General features: G+C 60.6%; 1 protein-coding gene across 1 annotated transcript in view; it reads right to left on the bottom strand.

Annotated features, from left to right (window-relative positions):
- Positions 1–259: 259 nt before the first annotated feature.
- CPNE7 (copine 7) overlaps positions 260–15,826 on the bottom strand; it is a 30,653-nt gene continuing 15,086 nt past the window's right edge. The window contains exons 4-15 of the mRNA XM_077830983.1: positions 15,722–15,796; positions 14,646–14,729; positions 13,283–13,372; positions 12,608–12,706; positions 11,872–11,958; positions 11,264–11,323; positions 7,644–7,777; positions 6,889–6,943; positions 6,094–6,145; positions 5,462–5,595; positions 3,533–3,769; positions 260–397 (exon numbers count right to left, since the gene is read on the bottom strand). Coding sequence (XP_077687109.1) covers positions 260–397; positions 3,533–3,769; positions 5,462–5,595; positions 6,094–6,145; positions 6,889–6,943; positions 7,644–7,777; positions 11,264–11,323; positions 11,872–11,958; positions 12,608–12,706; positions 13,283–13,372; positions 14,646–14,729; positions 15,722–15,796 — 1,245 coding nt within the window. The remainder of the gene's footprint in view (positions 398–3,532; positions 3,770–5,461; positions 5,596–6,093; positions 6,146–6,888; positions 6,944–7,643; positions 7,778–11,263; positions 11,324–11,871; positions 11,959–12,607; positions 12,707–13,282; positions 13,373–14,645; positions 14,730–15,721; positions 15,797–15,826) is intronic.

The following is a 15,826-nucleotide window of genomic DNA, read 5'->3' as shown; positions in this document are numbered from 1 at the left end:
CTCAGCTCGCTGGCTGGGTCCTTCAGACGGCGTGAGGAAGGCAATACAAGGCTTTACCCAGCCGGGGGAGGCAGGGGGTGCAGGATGACGTGTGGGCGGTGGGGGAGGCTGCCTGGGGCCCAGCGCTTGCTGCTGGGGGGAGCCTGTATGATTCAGACAGTGACACACTCTTGCTCTTCTTTTCCTTTTATTTCGTTGTCCACCGTGGAATGGGCTGAGGGATGAAGGCTGGCAGGTGGCACCGGAGAGGGGCAGTCCCTCACTGGGGCGAGTTGAGGGTGGAGTTGGGCGAATCGGCGTTGGGACACGGGGGCGGTAGGGCTTTGTAGCTGTAATACTCCACCACCTGCTTCGGCACCTCGGCCAGCACGCACTTCGCCAGGGCCGTGGGCGAGGCCTGCAAGACAAAGGGCAGCCGTTGGTTCCGGGCCTCTCCCAGCCGCTCTCCAGCCAGTCGCTCCTCAGCACAGAGCTGGAGGGTAGCGGCGAACAGCCTCCCCTCCCCGCACTGCCCCGTTGTCCTTTGGAGCATAACTGCCATTAGCCCATGCACCTGCACCCAAGAGAAGGGGGCACACAAGGAAGGCCAGCTGGCTCTCGCATTTGTATGGGACTTGGGACTACATCAATGGGCTCTGTCATTTCCCAGTGCTTCCCACGACAGCATCTGAAGGGTTAACCTTGCCCAGTGGCTCTAGGTTTCCCTGTGGCGAAAGGAAAAGACAGTAAGTCTCCAGGAGCTTCAGTTACTGACAGTCAGGATCAATTAGCCCTTGAAGTGCCCAAGCAGCTCAGATCTCAAGAGGGGCCAGAAATACAAAATATAGATTTCCCCCTCCCCCTGCCCAAATTCCATCGCAGGAGATGCAGCTGTGCTGACCACGAAAACCCCAGAGAAGCCATTCCCTCCATCTGCAGCTTCGCCCGCACACCCAGTGTCAGCTCAGCTTGATCAAGAGAGATTCCAGCATGGAGCCAGAGAAATCCATACACTGCATGTCTGCCCTTTGGGGAGCCCAGCTGCTTAGACGTTTGTCTAGCATGGCTGGAGATCCTGGCCCGGCGGCTCCTGGAGAAGAGCATTGACACAGGCAAAGAGATGTAGGCCAGGGCTCCCTGATGGGGCATCTTGCTCACTGCCACCTTCCATGTGCAGGAAAACCCGCGTCCCAGACACACACCCCTGTGTTACACACAGCACCCATGTCCCCAACACAGAACCCCACTGAGACACCCTCCCCCCCGGTGCTAAACGCAGCACCCGTGTCCCAGACACAGAACACCACCCAGACACACACCCCACCCCCTTTGGACTCTTTAAATGCAGGGTAGACATTTGGGCTCAGACTGGAGCTGAGCTCTAGGACCCTGACAGGTGGGGTGACCCAGAGCAGAACGTCTACACTGCAATTAAAGAGCCCCTTAGCGGGAGCCTGAGTCAGCTGCCACGGGTCGGCTGCAGGTGTCTCAGTGTGGTGTAGACACACCCTGTGTGGGTGAAACCAGACAATTGCTACACTCTCGAATGAACGCACACAGGACAACGATAAAAGACAAAAACACCCCATCGCCTGTGGGTGAACCCGTCGCACAAAGTGATCACGCTGTATGTGACCTCTCCGTCGTCAGCCCCAACAGAAACTGGTCCTGCTTTGAGCAGGGGGTGGGACTCGATGACCTCCTGAGGTCCCTTCCAACCCTGACCCTCTAGGGTTGTAGGATTCTAAACCCGCACAGCACTTTCAACAGACGAGCCTGGGCGCCTATGTGCAGAACTCTGCTGGACACCAAAAACCCTGGGCTTCATAAAGTCACGGGCTTATTACAACAAGCGGCAGCCACTAACCCTGCTTTCTGTCCTGTGGCTGCAGGGGTGCCCCTCAGCCCCTTCCCCTTGAATGGGCCCTTAGAATATGTGCTAACTGCTTATTCTAAACTATCGGCGGTTTGATCTTGTGTCTAGCCGCGACAGACCACGTCTACACTACAGACCTATTCCGGTAGCACCGGGTCGCTCGGGGGTGTGAAAACCCCCCCAATGCAGACAGCGCTCTGTGGATGGGGGAGCTTCTGCCGCCAACACAGCCACTGCCTCTGGGGGGTGGAGGGTTAAGTACGCCAACCGGAGATGCTCTGCCATCGGCATAAGAGCGTCTTCACCAAAGCGCTGCACTCGTGCAGCTGTGTTGCTGACCGGGAGGACAAGTGGGCGCTCTGAGTCCCTTTCCCTGAGCTGACAAGGAGCTCCGTGGAAATCGGAAGGTCTCTCTCACCAACAGAAGCTGGTCCGGTGAAAGCTGTCCCCTCACCCACCTTGTCTCACCCTTTGTTTCAGCATGGAGACCAGAGAGCAAAGTGGGTGTCTGGAGACCCTTGGCTTACAGAGCCACAGGAAGGTACCGGGGGGTAAAGGCCGGGACGCCCCCTCCTGCCCCCTGTGATCCGCAGGAGCAGGAGGGTTTCCTTTGAGGCACGGAGCAAGGGCATGGTTTTACTGAACTGGGAGGGAGGGCGGCCAGATTGTGAAGGGTCCATGGAGACCAAAGGGGGTGTGAGGAGAAGAGGCACCCTGGGAGGTATGGCAGTGCCACCAGCCCCGGGGATGGGGAAACTGAGGCACAGAGCCACAAAGGGACTTGCCCAGAGCCAGAGATGGAGTCTGTGGCAGAGCCAGGATGTGACCCCAAGTCACCCGAGTCCCAGCTCTGTGCCTACCCACTAAACCATCCTCCCTGATGCCACAGTGATGGGCACACCACAGACACATGCCGTGGTCGCAGCCTGTCACGGAGTCCCCGGGCGATGCTCTGGAATTGCTCCCCATGAGCCAGGCAGGACTCTGGGGAAGTCTCCTCTTTGGGAGCAGCCTGTCTGCAGGACACACAGCTTCCACCTTCCTGGGTCTGACCTCGGAGCATTCAGCATCCTCTGTCCCTCCGTGCGCTTCCCACAGCAAGTCTGCTCTGGCAGAGCTCCTGGGGAAGCCAGAGGGTCCTGCCCCCCCAACTTCACAGTCAGACGGGACTCTTAGCCAGCCAGTAAAGCAGAGGTTTATTAGACGAGAGGAACGTGGTCTAACACAGAGCTTGTAGGTGCAGCGAATCGGACCCCTCAGCTGGGTCCATTTTCGGGGGGCACCACCTCTGCCCTTCACTCCATGTCTCCAGCCAGCCCCAAACTGAAACTCCCTCCAGCCCCTCCTCCTCTGGGCTTTGTCCCTTTCCCAGGCCAGGAGGTCACCGGATTCCTTTGTTCTCCAACCCTTTAACTCTCACCTTGCAGGGGGAAGGGCCCAGGCCATCAGTTGCCAGGAAACAGGGTGTCGGCCATTCTCTGTGTCCAGACCCCTGCACACACTTGCCCTCTAGGGATCTGCAATGATCATACACCCTTATCCCACCCCCTAGATACTTAAGAACTGCCTGGGGGAATCTGAAGCACCCCCACACTATTCAGAGGAAACATTAAGAACAGTCCTGCTTCGTCACACAGCCATGTGGTCATTACGGCAGGGGCTCGGGGGCCGACTCACGTTCTTGAAATCTCTGAAGGGGACGAACTGCACGATGTCCCTGAGGACGGGCTCCCCCTTCGGGGAGCGCAGGACCCCGTCGTCGCCGTCCAGGATCTGCATGTCGGTGAAGTCCGCGTTGCCCACTCCTACGATGATGATGGACATGGGGAGGTAGGAGGCCCGCACGATGGCCTCCCGCGTGTCTGCCATGTCGGTCACCACCCCATCCGTCAGGATCAGCAGGATATAGTATTGCTGTGGGGCAAAGGTGGGAGGGCGGCTATGGGGGACTGGGCTGAGCTGGGCTAGCCCCCCCACCATCCCACTCGGGATAACCCCGTCCCAGCCCAGGCAGCGACCGATTCCTTGCTCCTCTTCTAGCCCCGTCTTACGGCTGCTGGGCCCCGACTACCCCCAGCTCCCCCAGCCGCAGAGTGGGGTCAGCGCACAGGCTGAGGATGATGCATTAGCTGCCGTTGTTAATTGGTAGGCTCAGCTCCACGTCCACGGGTGTAAATAATTGACAGGATTTTAATGAAAAGCCCCTGCCCGCCCTGCCCAGTGCGTGCACGCACAGTCCATGGCAGATGCCCTGAGATGCCACCTCTGCCCAAGTGCCAGGTGACTAGGGTGTTGCGTGGAGACCGGGATAACTGGCCCCGAGCACTGCATCTCTGGAGCCAGGAATTGGCTCCATGGATCCCTGTCACTCCCCCCAGCTCCCCCAGCCGCAGAGCTCTGTCCCCCAAAGAGCTCTGTAAAACCTCTGGCCTTTCCTTACTCAGCCAGCCTGGCCCAGTAACTGCACACCGACCTGCCAGAAACAACAGGGGCCCCTGAGGGTTTGGCTATTGAGTCACAGCTGATCAAATGCTGCTGGAGGACAGGGGGACACAGAGCAGAGCGGAAGGAGGCCTGTTCTGAGGAGCCACTGGAACGCGGGATCTTCTAATAAGCACTTGGCTTCTGTCACGTCTCCAGGTCCACCAGGGCCGAGCGTGCCGGCCGTGCTGTGGAATGGGCTGCGAACGTCCGTTCAGGCAGACGCCCTGCGTGTGAGGACTGGGCGCTTGCTCCCACGTTAAACATTCCCGGCACGTGCGGCTGAGGTAGGAGCTGACATTCCTTTGATGGCCAGAGGCTAGCCCTGATGCCCAGCCAGCAGCCACGGGGCTGACGATAACAGTGCCAAGCCACGCTGGGCAGGACTGGCCTCTCCCTACTAGGCCTGAGTCCTGCGTGATGGGCCTTCCCCACAGCCTGGAATGTCTCACCCTGAGGAAGCTTTCCCTGGCTCTCAGCTGAAGGTTCACGTAGTTTCACCCCATCTCTGCTCGGTGCACCCCCTCTTCCCCTGCCACTGACTCCTGCTCCCGCCTGGCCCTTGCGCTGCAGCAGGCTCATCCTCCACAGCGGAAGAGGAACGCTTTGCCCTTCCAGCCAAGGCACGCAGCGTGAACTCAGCCTCCCAGTGTCCCGGGAGCCAGGAGCGATACAACCCCAGGGGGCAGATGAAGAACATTTGCAAAAGTGCCCCGCTGTCTGAGGAGCCAACATCCCATTTGCCAACCTGGCTCAGGGGTGCGCGCATCGGAACCTCTCTGAGTCACTGGGCCATAGTCGCTTTGACAATGTTAGCCTAAGGGGCTTGCCCCAGGCCACGGTAGCAGCCTCTCGCCTCTGGAGACACGGGACTCAAACCCTGGAGAGATCACACGTGAAAGGAGTTAGGAGGGTCTCAGCCAGCTCACTCATGTTGCAAACACCACCACGCTACGGCCTCAGCTGACACTCCATGCCAAGCCCAGGACTTTGGCAGAGGCTTGCACAGCACAGCTGGACGGTCTACATCCAGGCAGATTCAGCTCAGCCTGGACCCCTCAACCAGAAAAGCAAGTGCCGGAGATCCCAGGCCCCTCGGCAGGTAGGAACGGGGCAGGTACTCACAGAGGCCTCCTTCGTTCTCTCCTCCGCTGCCGCCACCCTGGCCACCTTGGAGATGATGGGGGACACGTTGGTGGGGCCGTAGAGCTGGATTTTCGGCAGGCAGTTCTGGTAGGATTCCACCACGCCCTGAATTCCTAGTGGGGACATCAGGTCAGGTGAGGAGCCGCCCGGCCCAGCAATTCCACAGCGCTGAGATGCACCCGGCCCAGGGCTGCTAAGCTTGCCCTGCCCATCCCCAGTGAGGACACTAATGAGGCAGGTCCAAGCCCCACTGCCCGGCTCCACCCACACACCCGGCAGACAGGCTGCTAGGATTCAGCCATTCCTTGTGGGGGTGCTGACAGCTGTCAGCAAGCAGGGCCTGGGCAGCCTCGGGAGGAGGCCCTGGCTGGGAACACGGTCCGTTTCCAGTGCAGAGGCCACGACTTGCTGGGCAGGAGGGGAAGCATCCGTGCTCAGCAGGGAGAGGGGGGTGGGAGCAGGGCCGTCGAGGGCAGCAGCACCCCTGCCCGCAGTGCCCTCCACACACACTCCCGACAGCAAGGGCTAGAGCAGGCGAGGCCTGGCTGCCCCCCCGGGGCCTTGGCACGGTGCACAGCGGGCGGGCTCTCACTCCGCTGCCAGCCTCTTACCTTCACACTCATCATCATCCGGATTGAAGTTGATGGCGAAATCATGGGAAACCTACCAGAGAGCAGAGAATGAATGTAGGGGGGCTCCCAGCCCCCCATGTCCCCAGCCCCTTTGTGTGCAGTGAGGACACGTCTCTAGCTCTGCCTCTCTATCCCCTTGCCTCCCCTGGCTGGACTGCGGCTAAAGGGCAAACAACGCACGGGCTCCCCCTGCCTCCTCGTGTGAAGCCCTTGCACCGCTCGGCCTCAGCCCTCCCCAGCACGTGCTCTGGAGACCACATTTAATCCTGTCATTTCTCCGTGGGGTCTCTGTCTGCTCTGCTCTGTAGAAACGGCAAGTGCCATCGACGTGACGTGTCTCATGTCAGGGCCGCGCGCTGCTCCCCGGGACGGAGCCCGCTCCGCATCGCGGCAGCACCAGCGAGAGGGAGGCCTGCCCAAGTGAATCCATCAGCCAAAACCCCCCTGCCCTGAACGGGGGGAATCAAGGCAGGCAAGCTGGGAGCAGCTGAGGCAAGTGGGAGCCGCCCAGCCCGGGCCTGCCAACCTCACAGCCCCGGACAGAAGTCTCCCCTGTCCCTGCTCCTCAGTCCCATCACTTCCCCCACCCCCGCTGCTCAGCCCCCCCATAGCCTCTTCTGCATCTCAGTCCCTGTAGCCTCCTCTGCCCTACACTCCTCAGCCCCAGATCCTCCCCAGCCCCCCGCTCCTCAGCCCTTGAGCCATCCCATCCCCACCATGCTGCTCCTCAACTCCCCTCCCCGAGTCCTGTTTCTTACCCTGCAGGGGTCTTACCTCATACTTGGGTGGGATCCTTGCGCCAAACCCTAAGGCAGAGAATTTCTTATCGCTGGAAGGAAGCAGATGTCAGACGCTCCTGCCTGCTCCGGTGCCCCAGCACCCAACCACCCTCACCCCCACCCCAGAAAGGGACCTCCAGGGAGCGAGGGGCCCAGGCAGGGCACAGTGAACCCTGACGCAGAGCCTCCAGCTGGCAATGCCAGCCCCGCCCCACTCAGTGTCTGCGACAGACCCCTCTGCCCCAGGAGCCCCCGGAACAGACCAGGACCATGGCAAACTGCAGGGACTCCTCCCCCGGCCCACCTGGCATGGGGGTGCCCAGGGAGCACTCAGTGTATCGCCTGCCCTCCCCCGCACTGGGAGGGGTCCATCCTGGCGAGCTCCCCGCAGTGGAAGGGTTTGGCAGCTGGGGGAGTGGGCCAAGCTGGGCCACTTCTCACTAGGGGCAGCAGGGGGGTAGGCAGCTTGGGGGTGTCTGGGACCTTGTTGTTTCTATGTGGCAGAGCCTGAAAAAACCCAGAGAGGAGGAGCTGGCCCAGAGGCAGTTGGGCTGCTGGGGGGTGGTGATGGCTCCCAGCAGGCCAGTGGGCTGGGGCAGCTCCTGCGGGCAAGCAGCAGCTGAGAGACCAGGGCCCAATGGGCTGGAGCCTAGGCAGCCAGCTCTGAGCTCCAGCATTCCCCAGCGGGGATGGGCAGGATTCGGGTTAGCCAGACGGGCCAGGCACAAACAGAGCCCAGGGCTATCTCACCTGTCGTAGTCCTGGCAAATCTCTCCCACTGCCACCAGCGCCTTCAGGTACTCGTTGGGCTGGTAGGGGTTGATGTAGTGCAGAGAGCAGCTGTTCCTGGGGTCTCCGTTGGACGCTGTGAAGTCAATAGCCACCTGGGATCGGAAGGCAGGCGGTCAGCGGCTGGGTATCCGAGAGAGGCAATGCCACACCCTGCTCTGAATAGACCCGTGAGGCCGCCAGGCGAGGGCCTACGCAGGGGCTGTCTGCTATTAACTCCCACCCCAGTGGGGCTGCCCCTTCCAGCCCACCTGGCCGCTCCCCCAGGGATCTTTGGCCGCCGTCTTGCTCCCTGTGAAGGCAATCAGCATCCCGGATGCTGTCAGCCTTGGTCCAGCCTCCAGCAAGAGGTGGGCGAGGAGAATGGGAACCAGCTGCGCCCCTTTGCTCTGGGGAGTGCTGAAGTGCCCCCAACGCCTTGGCTGGCACGCTTTTTAGTATGCATCATTGGCCACTGCGAGCAGACTCAGCTGGCTGGAGGGCTTGGGCCTCAGCCATCAGCAATACATTCCTCGATATTGTCCTGCCCCTCCTGCCCAGGATCTCAGAGTGCTTCGCCTACAGCCCCGGGTTCACGGCTATCACCCAGGTACAGGCAGGGGAACTGGCCACCTGGGAGAGACAGGAGTGGCCCAGGCTCACCCAGAGAGGCAGTGGCACGGATAGCAGAAGGGCTCCCAGCACATCAGTGCCAGCCCAGCCACATGCCACAAGTACCCAGAATTCAGCAGGAAAGCTCTCTAACATTCCCAGGGAGCCCCAGGCAGGTGCAGAACCAAGGAGCCCAGAGAGTTGATGGAAGCCCCCTCTACCCACCAAGGGGCACACAGCCAAGCCCACTCACCAGCCCCGGACTCATGAAGCAGGTAGGGGGGAGCATCCAGCAGTAAAAGGCTTTTTAAACCCACCTTTCCTAACATCCCCTCTCTCTGTGACATCCTCCTGGCACCTCCTCGCTCAGGGACGTTAGCCAGGGTGCACTGTGGCTTGCAAAAAGAGGGGGTTTGTGATACCACATGCGAGGTCGGCACCGGTGACAGGGCAAGTGTCAAGAGCAGTGAGGAGGAATTTTCTAAAAGTTCCTGCAAACTTCTCTAATTGCTGCTCAGAAGGGACAGGCGGCAAGCAAGGCTGGGCGAAGCCAGCCAGCGTTTCTGCTCTGCCGTTCCCCTTCGGGCCATGTCACAGAGTGATGGGACATGATGTCTCACAACATGACAGGCCTTGCTCCTGGGACCAACCACTGTTCTCAGCTTGTATCATGCTGCGGAGCAGAGCCAAGCAGTCTGCTTCCCACATGTTGTGGGTCTGACTCACTCTAGGGAGAAGATGCTTTTGCAAAATGCAATCTGGAGGCTGGCTGTTTTTTCATTTTTAATGAGGAATCTGTGCCAAGTACCAGCAAAGGTCTAACAGCAGGGAATGCAAAACACTAAGGAGCAGAGGGCAGGAGCCTGGCTCATGCCCAGCACCACAGTGTGACAGAGACTCAGGTGCAAAGCCAAGAAAGAAGGGTGTTTTTAGAGACCGATCTGCATTTGCATGTGCAAAAAACCATGCACACCCATGTGCTTAATTTATGTGTCCAGTTGTACACACAACTCAGCTAGCTGTGTGTGCAGCAGGTGGTTTAAATGCACAACTACCCAGCTGTGTGCCCATGTGCAGTTATTGCACATCCCAAGCCCCTACAATCTGCAGGGAAAGAAGCTCACTAGTTAGTGTTTTAATTAATAGGACTGGAGTATGAAAAAGGCAACTGCACCATGACTGGCTCTGAGGTGTCAGTAGCCCTTGAGAAGCCACTTAGAACCTTCCTGGACTCAGAGAGTTAAACACTGCGTCTGCGTCCCTCCTTTCTCTAGCAAACTGAATCTTGGGAGGGAAAGAAACCTGCCACAGGGTCCAAGCAGGGGCTCCGGACTGCTGCTGGCTGCACTAGGTACGTCCCATTCAAACTCACCTTCTGCATGGCTGAATGTGGTGACTATGCCCTGAAGGTCGGGATCTCGGTGCAGATGTTAATGGATGACTCTAGCCAAGCAGGAGCGGTACCGACTGCTGAGACAGCAGTCAAACAGCGTGGGGCAGGCTCACTGTTACCTTTTGGCTGTGTTGCCCCAGTCCAGCCAGTGAAGCAGCCGTAAAATCAGGGTTTACGGCTGCTGTGGACTGCAGCCAGCGTGCACCTGGCCCCGTGCTTTTCTTGTTAATCACGTACCGCTGCACTGTCCCTCCCAGGCAGCACACAGCGAGACAGAGAGATGGGAGCCGTGCTACGGAGCCACGCGTCTGCGGAGCCGAGAGCTCGAGGTACCACATATTTCTCTCTGGGCATGAAGCTACAAGCACTTCCAAATGCCCCTGCTGGGGGCCCTTGAACAGCAGGGCACAGCTGAGGAGTGGCTCGTCAATCCACTTTGCCGTTCTTTTTCCTTACGGGTGGAACGACCCTATGCTGATACAGGGTGCGGGATGGGCAAGCCGGGAAGCCTAATGATCCCGATGCTGGCAGAGGAGAGCTCACGCTCTACGCCCACGGAGCCCTTGGCCCCTCTGTGTGATGTGGAGATCTTCCCCCCGGGAGCCAGACAACAGCCCACCAAACGCGTGTCTCATAGGCCACCAAGCAGCCTCCAGAATTAGTGCCCCATGGAATGCCCCAGGCCTGACCTCCAGCCTCCTGACCCATCTGCTCCCCGGGAAGGGCCTGAGGAGCATCAATGCCTGTGCAAGGTTCTAACACTTCCGTCCGGGGACTGAGGACGAGGTTTGTTCCGGGCTCACTGCTCACCCCGCCATCCCTGTGTGATGAAGCGGGACTGTTCTTAATGTTTCCTCTGAATAGTGTGGGGGTGCCTCAGTTTCCCCTAGGCAGTTCTTAAGTATCTAGGTGGTGGAGTAAGGGTGTATGATTACTGCAGAGCCCTAGAGGGCAGGTGTGTGCAGGGGTCTGGACACAGAGAATGGCCGACACCCTGTTTCCTGGCAACTGATGGCCTGGGCCCTTCCCCCTGCAAGGTGAGAGCTAAAGGGTTGGAGAACAAAGGAATCCGGTGATCTCCTGGCCTGGGAAAGGGACAAAGCCCAGAGGAGGAGGGGCTGGAGGGAGTTTCAGTTTGGGGCTGGCTGGGACATGGAGTGAAGGGCAGACGTGGTTGTCTGGCTCACTGCCCCCCAAAATGGACCCAGCTGAGGGGTCCAGTTCTCTGCACCTACAAGCTCTGTTTTAGACCATGTTCCTGTCGTCTAATAAACCTCTGTTTTACTGGCTGGCTGAGAGTCCCATCTGACTGTGGAGTTGGGGGGCAGGACCCTCTGGCTTCCCCAGGACCCCGCCTGAGTGGACTCGCTGTGGGAAACACACGGGGGGCAGAGGATGCTGAATGCTCCGAGGTCAAACCCAGGAAGGTAGAAGCTGTGTGAGCTGTGTGTCCTGCAGACAGGCTGCTCCCAGAGAGGAGACTCCCCCAGAGTCCTGCCTGGCTTCGTAGGGGAGCAGTTCCAGAGCATCGCCTGGGGACTCCGTGACACCCTGCCACAGAGGCCTTGCCAGCGGGGTGACAGGGAGCATTACTTACCGTGAAGTGGATCTGGCATCCGCCCATGATGTAATCCAGGAAGGAGTACACCCTGTGGAGCTTCCAAACAAAGGCCATGTTAGCCAGCCCCTGACAGCACAGACCAGAGCTCTTCTGGCCAGCTGGCTGGCCTCTCCCAGGCAGCGATCCAGGCACAAGCAGCCCGGAAGGACAGACCCATGTGGAGCATTCTGCACTGCTAACAGCTCAATTGCCTGCCAGACAGCATGGGGACGCCAGCCGGGCGCTGGGAGCCAAGGAGGCTGCAGCACGGGAAGGGATATGGATACACCGGGACATGTCTGTCAGTGTCACCGAGCTGGGACAGAGCTCTCCTCGTCACTGCTCCTTCACCAAACAGCCCCAGAGGAGGAGTATGTCCTGCAGGCTTGCCCGACCAGCCCCTTCACCGGAGTACAAAGGCACTCTCACCTCCTGCTAGCCCCTCTGGCATCAAGGTGCCGGGACAGCTGAGGGGCACTGAGTCACCGCTGGGCACTGGGCAGCTTCCCCTGGGGTCACCCTGGGGCGCTGCAATACAGGGCAAAGCGCTGGCATGAGAGCTCCATGAAACGCCCAGGGCAGGCCCGGCCTGGCTCCCTTCTCACCTTCAGCTCCAGTAAGATCACCACGCCTGAGTTCTTGTAATTTCGCTTCTTGATTTTGTACTTGGGGTTCATGCAGTCCCACTGGACCTTAAAGCACAACAGAGAGAGCAGCGGAGATCTGTGATCTGCGGACGAGCAGCCCGGGAGCTCAGTCTTCCATCAGCTTCCCGGACCCGCCCAGCACTGCAACAACACGCTCCTTTCGCCCCCGCGCATCCCGCAGTCACGCACCCTGCTGGGCCTGGCCTAGAGCCTCTTGCAGCACCGCTGCACATGTGAGCCCCGTGCCCAGACTGTGCACCGGACTGAACCCTGGAGCTGGTCAAACAGGGGGAAGTCTGTGTCTCAAAACAGCCCAAAAGAAAAACCGGCACATTTTGGGGGGCTGGTTTGATAGTTTGAGGATTTTGCCTTTTCTCATTTTAAATGTCAAGAAAGGGGGAGAAAAGAGGAAAAAACAAACACCACAACACAAAAACAACCAATTTTTGTTTTAGTTTTCCTAGATTCCTCCTCCCCCCACAAAAAAACCTGAAAAATTTGAAACCACCATTTTGGTGACAATTGTTGAAAGTCGGCCATTTTTCACGGGAAAAGCTTTGCCCCCAACATGTGACCAACTCGGGCGAATACCCGGTACACACAAGCGAGGGGCTTTGACATGGAAGGGCTGAGTCACCTCATGTGCACTGTCACCAGCAGCCGGCCCACCTGGAGACCCAGACCTCCCACAAACCTTGTTCTCCCCACTTGCTTTCTGCATTTCCTCAAACGTGGTGTAAAACTCTCCGATGAAGTCGTGTTTCCCCCGGGAGTCGTAGTCCCAGACGACACACTGCAAGGAGAGGAGCACAGCTCAGCCAGAGGGCCCCACCTCATTCACTCCCTCTCGAGGGAGGGGCCTTTCCCAGCCCCCAGCGTTCCCCCCATTCCTCCCGCAGACCCTCGCCGGGCTTACACTGCCTGCACCCAGCCCTGACTGACCACCTGTGCGTGCAGCAGGGTGTCTCCTTCCAGCCCTGGGCTATACAGGACACTTCAGAGGAAGGGCCCAATGCACCTGGACAGCTATGTAAGCGCACGAGGGGGGCACTTGCCCTTCTTGGGGGCCGGTTCAGGCTCTGAAGCAGGAGGACCGAAGGCCCTGGTCATGTGTCTGTGTGTTAGTGTCACTGCAGAGGCTACACTCACAAACACACTGGTGTCCTGCGGCAGTGAGTTCCGCAGGCCGAGCCTATGTTGCATCAGGATGCATTTCCTTTGATCCATCATGCCTGGGTTGCCTTTGACCCTGGGGGCAGGTTGCACTGTGACAGGGCTGGTCCCCCTTGCAGGAGACTCAGAGAGGTGACCCCTTTCAGCTCTCCCAAAAATAGAGGCTACTCAGGGCTTCCCACCGTCTCTTCCTCACCCTCAGCTTCCTCTTCTCCTCGCAGCTGCACAGCGAGTTCAGCGAGACCTTGAATGGCTCCCACACGGGGCTCAGGTTGTTCTTAACCACCTGTAAACACAAGAGGGGCAGCGTGAGCCTGCATCACACGCCTGGGGGTGCAAACTGCTGGCGTACGGCCTGGGCAGGGCACCCCTGAGCGATGAGCTGGGTGCTCACTCGGCTTCCATCTGCCAGAGAGGCCCAATGGGTTTTGCAAACAGCCCTGAGTGGCCCTTGCCCCCTCCCAACCCCTGCGGAGGTGGGGCACTGAGGCACAGAGAGGGGAGGGCCCTGCCCAGGGTCATGCAGGATCACCAGCAGACTGTCTCCAGGCCGTCCCATGCCCAGCCCTGTGCTCTAGCTGCCAGACCCCACTCCGGCAGGGGGAGGCGCTAGGTAGCTGTGCCCTAGAGGAGAGACTCCCTGGACCGGCATCCAAGCTGCTACTGCCCCTCTCGCCTCTGTCTCTCCCCCTCCCTGCAGGATCCCACCGCCCTGGTGCCAGGAAGGGAACGGCAGGGCCCAGGCGGCAGGTGGGGCAGACAGCACCTGACAGCATAATAGCTCTGCTAGGTGCCTAATCCTCCTAGGCCCCCTATCAGGCAGGGCGTGAGCACAGGGAGCAGCGGGGGGACCCGTCACTCATCCCCTCTTCCCTTCCCAGGCAGAGCCCATTACGGCTCCCGGGGGACAGAAGCCTTGGAGGAGAGGAGAGGAGTGGGCGGGGAAGGATCCTCTGACAGCATGGAGCCGCAGGGCTCCCCTGCCCGTCCTCTCCAGGGGGGGAGCTGCCTGGGAGTGACAAGCAGGGGGCCGGGGGCTCAGGGGCGAGGGATCCAGCGTCCCAGCTCCAGGGCCACCTGCAGCCGCAGAGGGATACGGTGCAGCCTGGCCCACGGCCATACAGCCAGCCTGCGCTCTGCAATGTAATGAGTTCCCATCACACCCACTCCCGCCCGCATCACCCCGTCCCCCCCAGCCCCTCCTCTGCCCCCCATCACTCTCCCCGTCCTTGCCAGCCCCTCCTCCGCCCCCATCACCCCCCCATCCCGCCAGCCCCTCCTCTGCCCCCAATCACCCCTCCCATCCCTGCCAGCCCCTCCTCTGCCCCATCACCCCTCCCGTCCCTACCAGCCCGCCCTCTGCCCCCATCACCCCCCCGACCCCATCAGCCCCTCCTCCAGCCCCCATCACCCCTCCCGTCCCCGCCAGCCCCTCCTCCACCCACTCCCATCCCTTTGTCCCCACCCCACATTGCTGTCCACCCTTGTCTCTCCATTCCCTTCCCCCTGGGGTGGCAGCTGGTGGCTCCTTGGAGACTCTGCCCGTGGCGGGGACCCACCTCGGTACGGTACACCAGCTGCTCGCTCCCATCGTCGTTGATCCGGTAGATCTCCAGGAAAGGATCCGACTTGCTGAAGAGATCCTGCCGGGAGGTGGGGCGGAAGGGCACGGTGAGCTCCGCGGCTGGTGCTGCCCTCCCGCCCTGGGCAGGGCCAGCATGGGGACAGCCCTGCCAGGTCAGAGCAGCAGGACCAACCTCCGGGCCATCTCCCCCGATACCCCCCAGACAGAACCTTCCCCAGGGGCATGTCCTCCCAGCCGGAAGGGACCAGCCTCTGGACCAGCCCTACCCAGGATGGGGGCTCTGAGCACCCAGGGGCCACTGTACCATCCCTCCACGCTCAGGCCTGTCGCAGAAGGCGGCACTCCCTCGCCCCTGCCCGGCGATGCCCTGCTCCCTGCTACGGCCACGCTGGGCTCCTTCCCCGCCCCTGTCTTGTGCCCACTCTGGCCCTGCATTCTCACTGCACCCCCCGTGCCCAGCCAGCCTCTCTCCTCCCTGCACCTCCTCGTGCTGTGCCCACAGCAGCCTGCCCTGGTGACTTCCAGCTCTTGGCTATGCTGAACTGCCCACCAGCATCCCTGCCAGCCCGTGCTTTCCCGAGGGGCTCCGGGGAGCGGGGCTGGGAGAGGGAGATCTTTCACCCCTGCGGGGGGCGGGGGGCCTTTGGACAGCTGGGTGCAGCGAGCTGGCTGGGGCTCAATTGGGATGGCGGCACCAGCAAAAGGGCAGGCTCAGCAGAGGGACTGAGCGCCATGCTGTCCCATCGCTGGGCAGGGCTTGGCCTGCTGACCAGGCTGCTGAGGGGCGAGCTGGCCTGGCTGCTCCCATTGCGCGCTCTGCCGAGGATAGCTCCAGCCTCCCCCAGCAGCACCAGAGCGTTGGAAACGTGCCGGAGGGGCACCAGGTCAGTCAGCAGCCACAGCTCCCAGCTCTCAGCAAATAACCACGCTGGCTCCTCCATGCTGCCATTCCCAAGCTGCACCCGCCCGATCCGGGGGGCTGGGGGCACCAGGGTCTCAGCGAAGGTGGAGCGGAGTCTCTCGGCCACCCCCCACAGCAGGCGAAGGTACCTTGTCATCCAGCTTCTTGGCCCGGAACGCCAGCTCCACGTAGCCGTTGTTGCCGGAAATCTCCTCTGACAGCACCTGAGGGGAGAGCGCCAAGGGGCCCTTAGA

This window comes from Eretmochelys imbricata, chromosome 12 (assembly GCF_965152235.1).
Source record: "Eretmochelys imbricata isolate rEreImb1 chromosome 12, rEreImb1.hap1, whole genome shotgun sequence".
NCBI classification, from domain to species: domain Eukaryota; kingdom Metazoa; phylum Chordata; order Testudines; family Cheloniidae; genus Eretmochelys; species Eretmochelys imbricata.
Note: the sequence above shows the minus strand (reverse complement) of the source record. Positions and strands in the feature narration are given on the sequence as shown.